Source organism: Pezoporus wallicus, unplaced genomic scaffold (genome assembly GCF_028554395.1).
Source record: "Pezoporus wallicus isolate ANWC-B61680 ecotype Strahan unplaced genomic scaffold, APGP_CSIRO_Pwel_v1 contig_7011, whole genome shotgun sequence".
NCBI lineage: Eukaryota > Metazoa > Chordata > Aves > Psittaciformes > Psittacidae > Pezoporus > Pezoporus wallicus.
This window is the reverse complement of record NW_026638234.1, coordinates 1,866,203-1,884,319: the sequence shown is the minus strand read 5'-3', so window position 1 is coordinate 1,884,319 and position 18,117 is coordinate 1,866,203. Positions and strand designations below refer to the sequence as shown.

The 18,117-nt window shown below is 41.3% G+C and overlaps 2 protein-coding genes across 5 annotated transcripts in view; one reads left to right on the top strand and one right to left on the bottom strand.

The window, feature by feature from the left end:
- The window catches only part of LOC130599566 (trifunctional purine biosynthetic protein adenosine-3-like), a 28,206-nt gene extending 24,757 nt beyond the window's left edge, over positions 1 to 3,449 (top strand). The window contains exons 20-22 of the mRNA XM_057410119.1: positions 450 to 591; positions 1,806 to 1,921; positions 2,982 to 3,449. Of these exons, the coding sequence (XP_057266102.1) occupies positions 450 to 591; positions 1,806 to 1,921; positions 2,982 to 3,254 (531 nt within the window). The 3' untranslated portion in view covers positions 3,255 to 3,449. The remainder of the gene's footprint in view (positions 1 to 449; positions 592 to 1,805; positions 1,922 to 2,981) is intronic.
- A 2,686-nt stretch (positions 3,450 to 6,135) lies between these two features.
- GART (phosphoribosylglycinamide formyltransferase, phosphoribosylglycinamide synthetase, phosphoribosylaminoimidazole synthetase) overlaps positions 6,136 to 18,117 on the bottom strand; it is a 37,631-nt gene continuing 25,649 nt past the window's right edge. For all 4 annotated transcript variants that reach the window (XM_057410118.1, XM_057410117.1, XM_057410116.1 and 1 more), the window contains 8 exons: positions 16,217 to 16,465; positions 15,713 to 15,865; positions 14,362 to 14,565; positions 13,906 to 14,037; positions 13,160 to 13,290; positions 11,527 to 11,668; positions 8,428 to 8,543; positions 6,136 to 7,230 (listed from right to left, as the gene is read on the bottom strand). In XM_057410118.1, coding sequence (XP_057266101.1) covers positions 7,048 to 7,230; positions 8,428 to 8,543; positions 11,527 to 11,668; positions 13,160 to 13,290; positions 13,906 to 14,037; positions 14,362 to 14,565; positions 15,713 to 15,865; positions 16,217 to 16,465 — 1,310 coding nt within the window. In that variant the 3' untranslated portion in view covers positions 6,136 to 7,047. The remainder of the gene's footprint in view (positions 7,231 to 8,427; positions 8,544 to 11,526; positions 11,669 to 13,159; positions 13,291 to 13,905; positions 14,038 to 14,361; positions 14,566 to 15,712; positions 15,866 to 16,216; positions 16,466 to 18,117) is intronic.

The following is an 18,117-nucleotide window of genomic DNA, read 5'->3' as shown; positions in this document are numbered from 1 at the left end:
GCTTTTCATTGAGCCACTTCAGGCTAACTGGTGATGGTGATACCAGTGAGTCATTGCTGGTTTTACTTTAGCCTTTGGCTAGACCTTCTGGAATCAGAGGTCAGTATCTACCAATGTGTTCTGCCTTATTTCCCTCTGTACCACATTACCCACGTGTTTCTCTTTTCACAGTTGGCTTCTCTTTGCACCGTTTTTGTACATGTCCTAGAAAGCACCCTGTGTGATACAGCCACTGTCAGCTAGCAAGTGATTTGGGTGTTCCCAGGAATGTTTATATGAATGTGACAAATCACAAATGTCCTGAATAATGTACCCGCTTGTAACGTTTTAAATCCTCAAGTGCCCTGGAATAAATGCAGTTTGCTTTCCCTTTGTTGCCCAAGTAGCTGCTCTCATTCACAGGGGGTTTATTGCCTTAATATGTTTTTTGATGTGTTTTAATGTTTTAGGTGATTGATCATAAGTTATATGGGAGTCGCTCTGAATTTGACAGCACCATTGACCAAGTTCTTGAAGAATTTGCTGTTGAACTAGTATGTCTTTCGGGATTTATGCGAATTTTGTCCAGTCCTTTTCTCAGAAAATGGAAAGGTAAGAAATTAGAAATGTAAAACAGTAATTAAAATATGGATGCTTGCTCTCACCACATTGACACAGTCACAGTTCTTTGTCCTTTGGTTAATCTCTCATGGCCTTGCTGGCACTGAGGTTTGCATGTTAATCAGTGGGGCTGCCCTACACTTTCATTTTTTCCAGCCAGTGGGACTGTGCTGGGATTCTTACTGCGCATTGACAGAGAACTCCCTTGTGCTGGCATAATGAGGAACAGAGGGGCAAAGTAAGGGTCACAGATATGGTCTGTCTGCCTTCCTTCTGGGAAGGAGGATTGCCTGTGGGCAGGCAGGAGTTTTGTTCTGTCTGCAGTAGGGGACAGGTAGCATAGCGATGTTATTCATCAAGGAGCAGTGCTGGGGAGTTGTGCTGACCTTACTCCCTGCAGTTGTCACTCAGAAAAAAAAGGGAGAGAGACTGATTTCTTATCCATCTCCCTCCTGTACTGCCCTGACGGCTACACAGCATAGCATCACTCTGTACTGTGTGCTGTAAGTACAGCCTTACAGCCCGCTGAGTGAATGCGGCTCTGCCATGGGGCAGAGCTTTCTTTAGACACGTTCCAGGCCAGTGGAGGGGAAAAACGCACATTCCTCTTTCCTCTGGGTGCCTCGTGTCAGCTCCCAGGGCTTTGCTCAGAAGCTATTCTCTCACTGTGCGGATTGCATTTGGACAGACTTCTTTGGGAATGATGTTTCCTATGAAAATCACTTCCATCTGTGCAGTGTCTCTGCTTGCGGCTGCAGTGTGAAGTCCTCCGCTTCCAAGCCCCTCTTCTGCAGCATGAGGGCTGGTCACCTGGTAGGGGAGAGACTTACCACTATCTGGCCATCTACAGACACAAAAGCAAATGAGGTCCTTGACCTTAACTGAAACAAGCTTGCCTGGCTACTGCCAAAGCCTGCACACCGTCACCTGTGCTCCTGGAAGAACACCGTTTCCTCAGATCAAGGCAGTGCTTCCTCAGATTGCCTTGGAGATCGTCACACCGTGTGTGTGTTTTGCTTTTTAACCTGAATCTGAACATGCCCTGTTACATTCTGACTGCGGTTGAGGCCATTTAAACTCCTGAGTGGAGATCAGTGCTTCTATTTTGAACTGATGATCACATCTCACTTTTATTTTTAAAGGAAATTCAGTTCAAATTGATTTTTTTTCTTTTTTTTTTTTCCTCCTCTCATACCAATGCCCAGGGAAAATTCTGAATGCTTCCCCATCACTTTTCCCACCAATAAAGGACAGAAATGCCCATCAGCAAGCCCTGCAAGGTGGACACAAAGTCACAGGCTGCACTGTGCATTTTGTCCTGGTAAGTATCCTCTTGCCCAACATTGAGTAAGTTATGAAGAGGAATGTCATGGTTTAAGCCCAGCTGGCAACCAAGTACCATGCAGTTGCTTGCTCACTCCCCCCGCCCATCCCCAGTTGAATGGGGAGGAGAATCGGAAAAGAGGTAAAAATCTGTGGGTTAAGATAAGGGTTAATAATTGAAATAAAATATAATGTAATAATAAGAAGAAGAAAGAGAGAGGAAGGAATAAACCCCACCGGCCAAAAGAAGTCCAAGTGATGCTCACCACCCGCCGACCAATACCCAGCTCGACCCAAGCAGCAGTTGGTCCCTTCTGGGTGACTCCTTCCAGTTTATATACTGGGCATAATGTGCTGTGGTATGGAATACCCCTTTGGCTAGTTTGGGTCAGGTGTCCTGTCTCTGCTTCCTCCCGGCTTCTTGTGCCCCTCCTCACTGGCAGAGCATGAAAGGCTGAAAAGTCCTTGATCACAGTAAGCATTACTTAGCAGCAGCAACTAAAACATCCGTGTGTTATCAGGATTGTTCTCAGACTAAAGCCAAATCACAGCATTGCACCATATACTAGGAAGAAAATTAATTTAAATTAAAGAAAATTAGCTGTATTCCAGACAAGACCAGGACATGGAATTTGCTGTTTTCTTTTATTTCTGAAGGCAGAAACAGGAAGAGGTAACAGGAGTGTGTGGAAATCTTAGGATTGGTACCAGTAAAAACCAGAAGATACGGGGATTACATTGTGTTTGTGGTTTCTTAAGGTTCTGTCTTCTCTCTTCATATTATGGTTTGGGTTTTTTTCAGTTTCTCCTACTCAGCAAACTGCCCTCTCAATCTTCTAGCCCATGTCTCTTTTCCTGCTGTACCCCCTGAGGTAATGTGGGTACCCCTAATGGAGGTGCAAGCCTCTCTAGATGTTCTTCAGGCCTCCTGCACACAACTGCGCACATGCATGCTGAGATCTCTCACGAGACTTTCTCTGCCCTGTCCACATTGTCCATAACCTTCCCAAGACTGTTCGCCAGCCTCTTCTAAAAGATTGCCACTATCCCCATTTCAGGAGGAATCTAGTCCGAAAGCTATGATCCACCAGGAGCCAGTATCTGTGAAGGCAGATGACACGGAGGAGATGCTGTCAGAAAGGGTTAAAGAAGCTGAGTGTCGGGCTTTTCCTATTGCCCTGCAGCTGGTGGCCAGTGGAGCAGTGCACTTAGGAGCTGATGGTAAAACATACTGGAGACAAGAGAGCCAAGGTCTGTGTCTTCAGGAAGAGAAGAGAGACTGCACATCCTCTCCCGTGGCTCTAGAGCCTCAAGAAAACAATGTGGTGTAGCCAGGTTAACAAGTGGCTTGCTGTCTGCTCATCTTTCCCTCTTCTCTCCTCCTCTATGCCCTTGATGTGCTCCTTTTTGACTGCAGGCATATCATTGTCACAGGTTTCCATTCTGAGCCATGATCCCTTTCCGTTAGCTTGCAGCTTTAGTTACACTTGTTTTGCGAAATTGGCAGCGGAAGCCAAACTCTCATTCCAGATTTTGAATTTTTGTTCTGTTCTTTCATCTGTGAAGGAGATGCTGTGGTACAAATCAAAGAAGGGGCTTAAGATGTAAAAGTGGCCTAGTGCTTTAGAGGGAAATCAGTCCAAGTTTTGTTGGCTGCATCACCACGATGCAGAGCACCAGGAGCTTCAGAAAACAACCACAAATAGGAGCCAGACATGTCTGGGCAGATCAGAAGTGAGGTACAGCCTGGCACAGTGTGGATTTGTGGGTGAACAAGCATTGAGAATGAATGTATAGTTCTGTGGGAGGAGGTGGGAGCCTAGAAGGACCCCATCCTTGTGAGCCCCACCACTGTGGGAGCACCTCAGGGTGCAGAGAAGAGGATACATAAACAAGCACCAGTGTGGGAGCCAGAGTCTAGTGAACTCCCAAGCAGAAGACCCAAAGGCCAAAAGGCAGGGAACCTTAAAAGGCAAACCAAACTGAAACAACCCCACCTTCACAGATTGTCAGTATGATGTGACAGTGCACACTGAACATACAACTAGACACTTTTTCCTGCTCCTTGAAAGGGAGAGGCGCAGAGACATTCCCAGAGTTCCAGATTAAAACATTTGGATCTTGAGGGATGAAAATTTGATTGGAGGACTAGAAACACAAATTTCAGGCATTTTTCTTCCCTCGTCCTTGAAATCAGCAGAACAAGGCATGCTCAGCTTAACTTGCAACAGCAGGAAAATCTCTTTGTTGACTGAATGACCGGCTTGGTCCAGAGTCACTGCTGTTAAATAAAGCCTTTTCCGTGGAAGCTATTTTATAGCTGCCAGAATAATGACTTCCATGCAAGTAACAAACCAGAGGAGGAATGTTAGCTAAGAAGCTACTTGAACAAATTAGAAAAGAAGTAGCCAGAGCTAGTTTTCCATTGGAGAGATCCCTAATATCCATCAGATACAGTGAAAAAAATGTATTCTTATTTTGGTATTACACATACTATACTGGTGAGGGACATGCTGTATATTCCCCTCTTGGCTTTATCAGGCTGTTCAAGAGCATGAGTCAGATACAGTTAAAAGTCTAAATTTGTCCTTTCTTTTCTAAAGCATAGCTAATGGTGTTTCAGTAGTTGGGGAGGGAGAAAAATTTGGTTCCCTACTGTGAGGTCTGCATACAGAAATCTGTATCTGTCTTTTGCACTGCAATGACTGGAGAAAGGAATATGTGTTTTTCATGACCTGGGAGAAATAAGAAGATCTGTAACTAGGCAAGATTAAGAAATGTTTGGTATATAGAGATACTTTTTTATGATATGCACATTGCTTAATTTGCTTTTGGTTTGTGGTAACTCTGTAGAAACTTCCTGTTGTGTATTATTTGAATTGCATGGCATGCATGACTGAATGTTCCAAACGTCACAAATAAAATGTTAAAAGAGAACAAGGCGCAAGTTATGGTTTCCAGACAATCACCATGGTATCAAACAACTCCTTCTCCAGTCATGCTGCTGGCATCCCTCTGAGGTTGGGTGCCGTATATTATTAATCTATTATTATAGATTATATATTAATCTATCTACTCTTTATACAGAGTGGTAATTGAAGCAAAGAACTGGATCTAAGATCCAGTTCACACTCACATTTCTTTTCATGCATTTGTAGAAATACAGGTAAGTGCTAAAACCCCATTTGCCATCAGCTTTAGATGGCAGAACACCCTACTCCCCCTCAAGCTGTCTGTGATGAAACAGGGTGTTTGAACATCTGAGCCTTCTGTTGGCCTTCCTGGCACAGATCAAACTGCTTTTATCAGTATTGTACTTATTAACTGTAAGAGTAGTGATTTCACCTCTAGTGGTCTTAACTTCCTCTAACTTGTGAGTTAAGTACAATTTGTTTTGACTTGCAGATGGTTTACTTTGCAATGTAGCTCTGGCACTGAGCTCGTGCGGGCTGAGCCCCTGCCAGGGCTGGACTCTCCCTGCATCTTCTGCATCCTCACTGAGCCAGGCTGGATTTCAAACGTCGGTGGGCAGTTTGCCTGTGGGGATGCCCTTCTGTGGGAGGGCAGGTTTGTAAAGAAAAACTCTGGGATGAAGACTTGGCTTTTACTCTTTGGCCTTTACAAGCAAATCAGATTGGACCATGTCGTTTTCCTCTGTATTGGCTTGAGCTTTATCCTCAGTGACAAACAATGACAGGAATATCTTGTCAGCAAGTTTCTTCATCACGGACCAGCTGGCCACGGACACAGTAAGGTCACCACACTCAGTGAATTGTTCCTGACTTACACAGGACTGCACATGTTGTAACCTCACAAACTGATTTACAGGTGCTGTACTTCAGACAAAGTTAAATTCTGGTTCACAGACTCCTTCTCCAGCTCATCCCTCTGGCAAAGGAATTCCACTGAAAGATTTTGATGTTTAAATTTTTAACTTTATTAGACATGATTTCAAATCCAAATTGAGATTATGTTAACACAAAAGTACCATGAGGACTTTAGTGCACAGAATACAAATTAGCTTTCTCTGTATTAAAGGGGAGCCCTAAAACATACATAATCAGCTTCAGTCAGATACTTCTGGATTGTATGGGGGAAAACTGATTACTTTAGTGAATACATTAAAATGTTTCTACAATTAATATTAAAATATTAAAAAAACAGGTGCTTTTTCACCAGAATTGAACTGTTCAAAACCCTTATTGTTTCCATCAGTATTTCAAGTGAAAATACAGGTCCAAGAATAAAGGCACTTAACTTCACCAGAATTGCTGAAACATGTCTCACAAGCCAAGAACACATTCTGTATCTAGTCCTAACCCTCCTTCTGCTTGTTAAAAAGAAAAAAAGCCAAACAACTATGTTGCTTCTGAACAAATCTTTGAGGCAAATTCATATGTGGATTCACATGGGGATGCCCAAGGGCAAATGGTCATTGGATATTTAATCTATTCAGCACCTGATAGCAAGTCCAGCGCTTGAAATTACGGGCTATTTCCAGAATCTGGGCCAGACAAAATCTACCAACTTTAAAATAGAAACTATATGGGAAAAAGCCAATTTTATTACCTGCAGGAATACTTAGTGTTTTGGGAGGCCAGTTCTTGTTTTGGCTAGAGATTTTTGTGAGTAAAATTTTTGCCTTTAGCTGTCTCTCACATTGTACCGATTCCATTACTTTTCCCCACAGACACTTCACAGCACATGAGAAGAATGTCCTCTGTTATAGCCCATACAGCCTGTTAGACAGTAATACTGATGTTCCCAAGTCAACCTGAGAGATGCTCAAATCTTTCTGTAACCAAGAGAAGGGGTTTTTTGTTTGTTAAGAAATTGATTGAGAGCCCAAATGTTGGCAAATAAAGTGATTATACTTAGGAAACATGTAACGGAGCCATCACTGAAACTACTGAGAACAGCCCCCTTCCTCAATATTTCCATTTGTGGCTTTCTCCAGATTTTCCTTTGAATCCCTGTTCGAGTGAGAACATGACATGGTAAACTCTACGTTGAAAACACTACGCGAAGAGAATACATCGTCCGTGTTACTAGTCTGTGACCTCTGTTTCTATCAATTAAGGCATCCAGCTGCCCCACCTGAGGACGCTGGCAGATGTGATGCTCCTACTTCCAGTAGATCTTACCGGCTTCCCCAACCTGCACAGCCCCACTGGCGACAAGCTGCAGGGCAGCAGGGAAGGCTCGGTGCTCAGCCTCCTTCACCCTTTCGGACAGGGTCTCCACTGTGTCACCAACCTTAACTGGAACCGCCTCTTGGAAAATGATTGCTCCAGCGTCAACTTCCTCCTGTAAAAGCAATAGCCAAGAAGTCTATGCGGTTGAAAGAGGACAACAAATGTAACCCAGCTGCCTTGGGGATCTGTTTATCATTACACTATTACAGAGAACATGAATTTGGGCTCATGTGAGGAGTGCAAAAAAGATGCTGGCATCCACACCGGCCTGCAAGGCACTGACAGAAGTGTAGTGTTCACAGAAAAATAGGAGGTAGGCAGAACACCATCAAGTAACATTTCCGCTACAGAAAAGGAAAGAAAAAAAGCCATGCTAACTGGAGACATGATAGGCTAAATTGGACCAAATGATGACATTTCAATTCAGAAGAGTGAATTAGTCAAGCCATGGCACAGAGCCGGAGCAGAGGACACCGCAGGTCTTTCTTCTGCATGTCAGTGAGGCAGATCCCCGCTGCTGAGTTACTGTTTCTCGGTACATTGCCACACAGAGAAGAAACCCTAAGTCATATCATGGAGAAAGGAATGCAATTTTTCCTTCTTTCTGGAAAATAGTTTTTATCTCCTTTTCCAAGAGAAAGGAAAAATCATGAGAACAGATGTCAGGAGCAGTGGAAAAGGAGAGGATAATCTGAAGAATGCAGCGAAGAGGGGGAGACTAGTTACTGTCAACCCTGAGAACTGAACAACATGGAAAAAATGCACCCTGAGGTGATAAAAATGTGCATCTTCCCAGTGGAGACATCCCTGGCTTTTGTTTTCTTAGTTTCTAACAGAAATTGTGAAGTTTTTCTCCGTTACCACAAACACTGGATTACTTCTCAACAAATCAAAGCTTCTTGCACCATTCCCAGCGTTGTTGGTTGTTGAGTTCTCTTTTTTCCTTTTCTTAAAAGCAATGACTCAGGAAGGTTCTACAATAAAATCTAAGAGTTGGTGCTGTGTAGTAATAAAGATTTGGGGTTAGCCAAGGCCTTATATGAACTAGTACCCCTGCTCCAACTGGTGCTGGTAGGAAGCAGTGGGATGCTTAGGGAAGAAGTTAGCTTAGGTAAAGCCTAAACTCCTGTATAGACTATTAATTTCCAGTTCCTTCTCCAGGGCTGGCAAACTAAAGCTCTATATTGTCTAATAATGTTACAAATGAACAAAGGAGCAAAGGTGATGGTATAAAGGTGTTCCAAGCAAGCTCTGAGGTGAAAATCTTAAGACTAATGAATTACAAAGGGAAGGAGAAGAAAGTACTTACAGCTACAAAGTGTACAGTGCAGCCTGTGACCCGCACTCCAGCCTGTAACACCAATTTGTGGGCATTTGCACCCTTAAAAGAAGGCAGTAGAGATGGGTGGATGTTCAGTATTTTTCCTGAAAATTACAAGTAAGATCATTGCCTTTCAGAATTCAGCCTTACCAGAGTGTTCAAAAGTACCATAATCAACAGAGGAACAAATGACATTAGTGAAGATTTTTCACACCTTCTGCATACACTTCATTTTAATGATACTGACAGACAACCACCCAAAGCATTTCAGAATGTCTCGCTCTTTCAGCAATCAGTTACAATCAATTGCATGGCTAAAGCACATTACTCCAGTGACTAATAGTTTTGATGTAGCTGCTCTTTCCCTCAGCACCTTGTTCTTCTTTGCTTTGATCACAATCCTCTTTCTTAGAAACTCGGTGCAGTTTCAAATGATGTAACAAATGCCCCATGACATGGCAAAAATTCTTTAGCCTGGACTTTTCCTCCACACCTGTTTTGGCTTAATGAAAGACAACAGCTGCTCATACGAGAGCCTTCTCTCTGCCCTTCTGAAAAGCACTTCTCTGTCACTACTGATTTCTATGTGGAAAGTTGGCAGGGGGCTCTTGAAATTGATAATGTAACCTCTAACGCTCAGCCGGATGCAACCATAGTTATGTCCCCAGGAAGCATGTACCTTACATTTGCTTTAGAAGAGAAAGCATATGCCTGCATTCCCACCTAGATGTAAAGTAGGGGAGAGTGGCTGCTCATGACCTCAGGGTCTCACCACTGTGGTAATGCAATGGTTAAACCATGAGAAAACCTTTCTTCTTGCAGACTTCCCCTGTTTGCTCCTAATAGTCTGTGATAACTCCTCATGCCCATTGTGGAGCAGAGTGAAGTCAAAAGGTGCTTGACAGCTCCAGATCTTCTCTTAGATACAGTACAAACCTTTACAGGATAAAAAAAAGTGGCCATCAATACTATTTATACCCCAGAATGTTTCGCCCACGCCGTCTCTGCATGCCTCCTGTTTAGGAAGACCGTATGTCATTGGGATTCACTGAACACCACCTAAATGCCAAGCAGCGAGACGGAGCTGACAGATGCTGGCGGAGGCAGCAGTGTACTGAAATAGAGGCTTATGATTTTGTAATGTGAAGGGAAGGCCATTCCTGGCAGCACTGCGCAAAACCTGCCCTCTCAATGCAGTAATTCATGCAGATGGGACTGTGCAACTTAAAAGAGGCAAATGTATTGGCTGATCTTCAGCAATATCTCAAGTGTGGTTTGTATCTCCAAAATACCCTTTTTTGAGCATCAGCACCTCCCTGCTTGCTGCTCGAGTAAAAAAGTATTGGGGACAGTAGGCTGAAAACAACACTCTGCCCTTTTGTCTTAAGTTTCCCCGCTTATTACAATAGCGTCAGAAACTGCTCTAAAGGAATGTGAGTTTCTGTTTGCTTGGTCTTGTTTTGTTTTTTAATCTGTCCTTTACGTTAATATTGAAAATTAACATTTCAGGGCCATTAAGCCAGACAGAGTTTCATAAGTAACTTCACACTCAATGTCCTTGTGACTGCGAGAGGAAGAGAAAGCAACAGCTTCTACGAGAGCTGCAACAAGAAGTGATTACTGGTGGACAATTTAGGGCAGTCAGCACCTGGACATGTGTTGAGTCAGAGTTTTACAGCAGGTTCCAGTTAGCTGGCACAGACCCCTGAGCTCAACTTTGAGCTCACACCTAAGACTCAACTGAAGCATACGCTTGGTCAGCGCTCACACAGGTGTCTATTTTCAAGCTCAATTCAGTGCTGGGCATTTAAAAAGTGAGTTAACCATTCTATACTGAAACAAGTCTTTTCTTTTGCTCTCAGGCCAGTCATATATATAATGCAAATCCTGCACTGTGTAGGGCCATCATGCTCTGTTCCTAAATCAGACGGAACTAAACCCACCCTTTATTTACAAGGTCTTTGCACTAGAGAAAGTTCTTTTCCATCCTCTACACAGATACTCAAAAGACATCTCCTGTAGCGTGGAATTCCTCTCTCCCAACTACAGCCATCTGCAGCACAGACTTTTATGTCTTCTGGACTCCATAATGAATGGGAAGAAACAAAAACAATTCACCTGACTTTAGCTGACAGCTTTAGCATAAAATGAATTGCCTCCTAGGAATGCCTGGTTTGCTCCACTGGTTTTTAAGAGAGGTGTGAAAAGTAGTTCAGGTGTAAAAGGTCTGTTATCACAGACACACCCAGGGGAACACAAAAGTCACCCTGTGAACAGTAAGGCCACCCAATGTGTAGGCTGACCAGCCTGCAATTAACTGGTATGAGCAAGAACTAGTTTAAGTAACCCTGACTGAACCCAAAGCAGAGCAAACAGTGAAAAGAGCAGCTGTTTGTGTGATTCCGGACACCCTGAAAGAAACAGGGGTAAGAGGAATGTAACAACTGGGGGAGGGAGAGCAGCCACTGAAGTAGGCAGAGGTGTTACCAGCCTGTAACAAAGCCCTGGAAAAACTGTAAAAGATGACCAGAATGGAGACACTGTAAACATGTTGGACCTACGTGCCTGTGAAACCTGCCACTTGGATTCAGACAGCTCCTCTGATGTCTGACCAGACGACTGGCAAGGTCTTGTTAACAGGAGTTGCATGTTACTGCCCAGTTCTGCAGTTTTACACGCAGCTGAAACAGCTAGTCTGTTAGGGGAAGGAATTCTCAGTGTGTGGATGCTCACATCTGCCTGACCAACACCCTCTGCTTAGGCAACAATTTGCTCTGCATCTCATGTTTGCAGAGATCTAAAGCCTTCACAACCTTATTTTTAAACATTTTCTAATAAATCAAAGACTACAAGATCTTCACTTGCCCTTGGCTTCCTTAAATCTCTGTGGAAATGACAGAGGGAAGGGGAAAAACACTGCCTTTCTCTTTCTTATACCTTTCCTTACAAGATGGGAAGAGTCTAGTTTCCTGCAAACCCAGAATTAGTATGATCACATCTCTATATTTTTCCCATTTTCTTCTTCCTGAGGATAAGGTATAAAATTACTTTTATTAAAAACATGCATATAGTACTATGCTGGCTTACCTTCCCATTTTTTGACAAAAGGACCTGACAGTATTCGCATAAATCCAGCCAGACAGATCAGTTCAACCGAGAATTCTTCAAGGACTTTGTCAACAGCACTGTCAAATTCAGTGCGACTTTCATACAATTTATGGTCAATAACCTGTGATAACCCAAAAGACACAGAAATAGGGACATGGTGTTAGTTTAATCGAGCCCTAAGAGCACAATCAAATGATAGCCTGGAGTAATAAAACCCAAGTTAATATCCACGTGTGGCTCAAGTTGGGTGCACATGCACAGCAAGAAGAGTTCATAAATGCATGCAGCTCACAGGCAAACTTGCAATCTTTATTCCTGTTCACAAAGAGCTATCACCAGAATAAACAAGAATTTGGTTTTATTAGGCCCATAGCTGCAGGCCCCAGCATTCTGACACAATGTAACAACCTACAAATGTAGGTCATTAAGACAACCTAAAGTCTTACAAGTATTTCATTCAATTTAAGGCCTCTGACAGTTTTAAGCAGTTGAACCTTGCTAAAAATTTTATCACAAAACCTTGACAGGCTAATCACAACTCATAAAACAGACCCTACTGCATAAGGTCAATGTTCTTGAGTTACATATTTTCCATCCAGGACACATCCCCTCATTTAAGCAGGAAGAAGGCAGTGCTATGTAACTTAAAACATCCAGAGTCTTTAAAATAAAAGTATCTGTTAATGCCTACCAGATTTACCACAGTAGTCTTGAAACACCAGAAGTAGTTAGCTGAGAAGGTGGTAGAGAGCACTGGAAATAGAGCCCAGCTCAATACTGGGCAGAACTACCCAGTTCTGGCACAACATATTCCTCAGTGCCCGTTTCATCACTTTCCATCTTAACCATTGAGACCATCAGCCATCCCAGACTGTATTTTTTCCCCTCATTATATGTTTGTTCTTCCCTGCACACCATGGACATACTTTACTTGTGATCCTTGTGTACTCCCAAATAATAGACAGCAATGCTGATGTTCAAATCCTGCTACCATTAAAGTTAATAGCAAAGCTTGCATTAAGCACAACTCTTCCCTGTGCCCATAGCTATCAGTGAGAAGTGTCTGTAAAATGCTAAGTTAGAACAGTAGCATTCCACATCTGTAATACAAATGACTGAACAAAGAGCAAAGCAATGAAGTGCTGGATTCAGTGACACTAAGGGAAATGCAGTTTGGTTTGCATTTATACTGAAGAGCCTGAAGCAATGCCCAAGTAGTCGGTGGAAAGTCCTACTGTGTTTGAGATCCCTGTTTCAGCCAAATGAACTACCATGTTTGTTTAGCATGTAATTTTAAAATTAAATTTGGATAAAATAGCTTGTTACTTCAGTGTAAATGCACTACGCTTAAATACATGGCAAAGTTTAAACTGTAACTCGTGACAGTTCTGCCCTTGTTTAATATTGACTGCTCCCATCAGGATTGCTGGCAGCATCTCTCAGAAGGAGAAAGTTTGCTCAAGGGCATAAATTCATGACAGACTGAAAAAAGAAAAGCTAAGGCTTCCTATCAAACCATCTTTTACCCCAGTATAATTCGTTATGTCACAGTGCCTTCCCACTATAGTCAGAGACAATGATGGCTAGTTTTAAAAAGATGAGAAACACTTACCCTTGTAGAAATACCAGCTTTTTCAGCTCTCCTTAAGCCCTCCACACCAACTTTGTTAGAAACAACAAGAACTATTTGTGCAAAACTGGTGGGTTTCTTTGTGCTGCTTATGAGGGCTTCCAGATTTGTGCCTATGAGTGACAAAATAATTAATGAATATTAAAGACATTCCTGGAGAATAAATATAGTTAAGAGCCAGAAGAGGTTTTAAATAAGCAGCAATGTGGGTGAGACCCAATCCAAAATCACTGATGTTAACAATAATCCTTTTTTAATTGGTATTACTGGAGGCTGAATTTGACAGCTGGAGGCTATAGGGCTTTTACTAGCAATTAGATTTGCAAACTATAATTCATGAAATTGAAATGATGGCCTACCCCTTAGCAAGTGAGAATACTGGAAACCCTAGCAGAGCCTATCTGGCAAGAAGAAATTCTGATCTATTTGTGAAATAATGCTGTTATTCCTACAGTGCAATCATTATTTGGATTTGGAGATATGCAGAGTCTGTAGATAAAATGAACACAGGTGTAATTCAAGTGAGTTTGCAGCAGAGGTTAAAGATCATTCTGTTTGTGACTGAAATTAATCCATGAGCCAAATCCATCCTGCCTGTTACTGAAAGCCTGCTAGAAGCCTATCAGAACCTCCATGGAGAATTGAAAGACTTACGAGATTTTACATCTAAGATCAAGTTCTGTTTTCAATAGTCTGTTTTACACTGTATTGAAGAATATAACTCTCACCTGTTCCAGAGATAAGGACAGCAACCTTCACTTTCTTTGTTTGGATTTTGCCTTGGATATGGCTGCGCAGAGACAATGACCTATTTGCCTGCAAGGCTCGAAGCAGATTATGGACTTTAACATGGGCAGAGCCTGAACACAAGAGGAAAAAAAACCAAACAAAGCAATGCATAAATAAAAGGAGAAACAGAGAGGGGAGGAAAGCGCCCATGAAAAGAAATTAATGGCACTGCTTTACTCCTCATTATTTATTTATAGTTATGGTGACATCTGACATTGCTAATCACGTGTTCTATGGACTAAGACTGAAGTCATAAGGGCTGTCATTTTAATACCTTGTGCAAAAAAGCCATGGAGGTGTCAATCAAGAGATTTTCAGCTAACCTCCATGAAGACCCACCAGCTAAGGAACTAAGCTCTGCATTTTTTCTTTAAGGAAAATAAAAATGTAATAACCTTTTTGAAGGGAGACAACTTTCCCAATCAGCCAGGCTGCCTCATGTCTCTCGATGTCCTTGAGGACCTGCTGAGCCAGCTCTTTCTGAACTATCAAGACAGCACCGATGCCACAATTAAACGTTCGAGTCATTTCCTCCTCAGAGAGGTTCCCTTCTTTATGGAGCCAGCAAAAGATTTCAGGAATCTTCCAGGTAAGAGCATCTGAAGAGAATTGAAAATACAAATGAAGAGTGGAAATCAGTACTAATGGACAAATACTAAAAGTATTAGAGTATTGAGAGGCAAGATCTGTGTGAAAAGTACAGACAAAGTCCCACAGCAGCATTAGCTTGAGTGAAATCAGCTTCCATGCACAGAAACAGGATTTTTGTTTTTGCTTCCTTACTGAACAAGGCTTGGGAGCAGAAAGAAGTATCACTCTGGGAAGAAAATAATCATATTGCTCTGCTGCAATCCACTAATCAGTAATTCAAAGTGGGCTCTGAGGCATTCCTTGGAAAATCCTTGTCTTGAAGATGACACTTCTGCTTCTAGAGAAACTATTGTACCAGAACAGTAGCCTTAAAGCTGTCGAAAAAGTCTCATATTGCCCATAATTCTGACCAGGTAAATATGATATACAGCAGCATGAGAAATGCTTCTGGACAAGCTACTGTAAAGGAACTCCAAAGACACTAAGTTTCTTTCTTGTGTTATTTTTAAAACTGCATTATCTCCATTTATATATACCAGTGCCCACTAGGGAAAAATGGAAGAATGATTTACATGCAGTTCTAGAGTGCAAAAGTCATTATTAGTTCTCTTACTTTATTCTACAACACAGTGAACACTGCATAGACTACAGTAAGTCATCTACCTTTCCATACTACACTTTGTAAGTGAAATACACTTTCTACCACACCTGATGAGGTTGTGGTGAGGATTAATTATGGTATGTCAAATAGCAAGAGATGTACTTGAGCTAGTAATCGTATTTGAATGCTAATTCAAGACTTCATGATTATCATTTAATTAGCAATAATTCCGTAGGTTATTGCAAATTGTGACAGCTCACTTTGGATTGCTTTTAAAGTTGTTTTGTTTTACAAGTATGAATAAAATCCAATCCAAAGCACCACTAGGGGAAGTGAATTCAGTGGCAGCAGTCCTAAGACTACAAAGTGTTTTGACTGGCTCTGATTCAGACACAAGGAGAAATTCAGCAACAGTGAAGAAAAAAGCAAACATTTCTAGAGAGGCAAGTCTAGCTCTTACAGCACAAGTCAGCTGACACGGCCCGACTACAGAGGTTTCCACATCAATCCATATTAACATGAGGATGCTTCCATAGCTTTTCTTTTTATCTCACCTAAAATGACACCAAAGGACTCTGGGAGAACTCTGGGGATATTTTCCAGCAAGCCCCCTCCAGTGATGTGAGCATAGGCTTTCACATGGCCTGAGCGGAGGACGGGCAACAGAGTCTTACTGTAGATTTTTGTTGGGGTTAACAAGAGATCTCCTGTAGATGAAAGAGGGTGAAAGAAGACCAGTTACAGCACAGAAAGAAATGTTAATCAATATACAACTGAGGAAATCCCAAAATATTAATTTGCTGGAAATTAATACGCATTGTACCACAGAGAGAACCACAATGTTCTACTTGCTTGGCATATGATTATTTATTTATCCCCCCCCTTAATTTCTTTCCTGCATATGTGATTCAAGGGAAAAAAGATGAAAACACATTAAAGAATATTTTTTTTAGTGCCTTAGAAAACTTACAAAAGCAAAAGAACAGATAAAACAATTGTGATATTTGCATGTTCAGAAGTTCAAGTTCTAATGAAAGAAACTGCATGGTAAATGGTACCTAATGTCTGATGACCAGAGACCTCAACCGGAGAAGAGAAATCAAATGATGACTTTTCCACAATCTTCCTTACAAGGCTGTATCCATTGCTGTGAACCCCTGAAGAAGCTACTCCAATGACCACGTCTCCATCAGTGATTCTCTCCAGCTGGGGCAGCATCTGCCCTCGCTCCACTGCACCGACAGCAAAGCCAGCCAAGTCATACTCTCCAGGTGGATACATGCCTGGCATTTCAGCAGTTTCTCCTCCTGTGGGAAACAAAAAAAAGAGAAAGGGGATGTTGTAAAACCAATGGGACTGGTAGGCTTGCAATTTTTCAGTTCTAAATTCATAAGGCATTAACAGAGTAATTTTTAAATTACATTAACAAACATTAAAAATAATTAAAAACATGCTTGTCACAGGCCCTTCAATTGACCAAGCAATACCAAATCAGGAAAGAATGCTTCCTCTCTCACTCTTGTGAATGCAAATCAATCCGATACATTTTAAAATCAAACCATATATTTAGTTTTTCATACTTCCAAATTTCTGTCAGGTTTAATATTCTCCATGCCAAGCTTACAAGATACAAGAAACACAAGAAATTCATTCAAGGACATCAAGGGAACAACATAACTATGTAGTCCCACTTGCCTTCATAAAGTTTTTGAACACAGTGCTATCCTGCTTGCCATTCCTGCCCACAACCTGGCCATCATTATCACTATTTGGGCTCCAAATTTACATGAGTGATGGTGGAAGCTGCAGTTGTGCTCAGTGATTGCCATTCCTCAATACTAGATTCTCTGGAAGCTTTTCCAGGTTTCTAAATAACATTGCTATAATCAACTTTAAAATCAAAGTGTATTTGCTTAGGTACATCTGTTTAAAACTGTATTTAATAACATTTCTGCAAAACCAAGCATGTAGTTAAGCCTTTCAGTACCTTGCTATCAAGTGGTCTGATGAGCTTAAGGTGGCTGAGCTGAATATTCAGTTATTGCAGAAATGCAATGTAGGAATTTAGAAACATGTTTCAAATGAGACTTGTATGAGATGGTACTATACAAAGACAGGCTGTGTGTGTGCACAGTTATATGAATGTGTGAAGCTAGAGCCCAAACTGAACTTTATTTCAATGCTCCAGGCTACAGGAAAGCATTTCCTCCTTAGGTTTAGAGTTACTGCATTATCTCTGTCCCTTCTTTTCCAAGAGTGCCAGAAATTCGGAGAACAAATCATGGTTGTTTTATTTATAGGTTCAGTGGACTTATTTTTTTATTAGCACAAAAATGTATTTGCTAACTCATTTACAATCCCAAGACATTGTTCTTCAGTAATAAATTTAAAACATCTAAAGCCCTCTGTAGTCTTAAAGCCTTACAACTGGAAATAGAATCTTGACATTTCAGTAAGTAATTTCACACCAAGATTTCACATAACATGTACTTATGCTAAAGTATGAATGGTTTGATTATACTGGGTAAACCGAGAGAGCACCTTAAGAAAAATATAAAGCTGACTAACAGTTCATGCAGAAAAAATTAAACCAGAACATAAGTAGCCTCTTGTTAAAAGCTTGTAAACTACCTCAAAATGACACACTCCCAATTACAAAGGGCTTTTGTTACTAACTTTCTTAAAGAATTAGAAAAAAAGAACAAAATTACTGTATTACAAATTATAAAGTGGTACCTAATGTAAGACACTTGAACTGTCATTTTTAGTATCAAATTAAAGGTAATATTTGAAAAATCATGGCAATTCTCCATGTCTGGTTTTATACAAAAAGAAGGAAAAACAAAAATTATGTGAGGAAACAGAACTTTCTGGGTTTATTACTCTAAAATTTAACATTGTACTCCTTTTATAAACTAAAGCCTTATACAAAAGAATGTATTTTTGACTGACCTAGAAA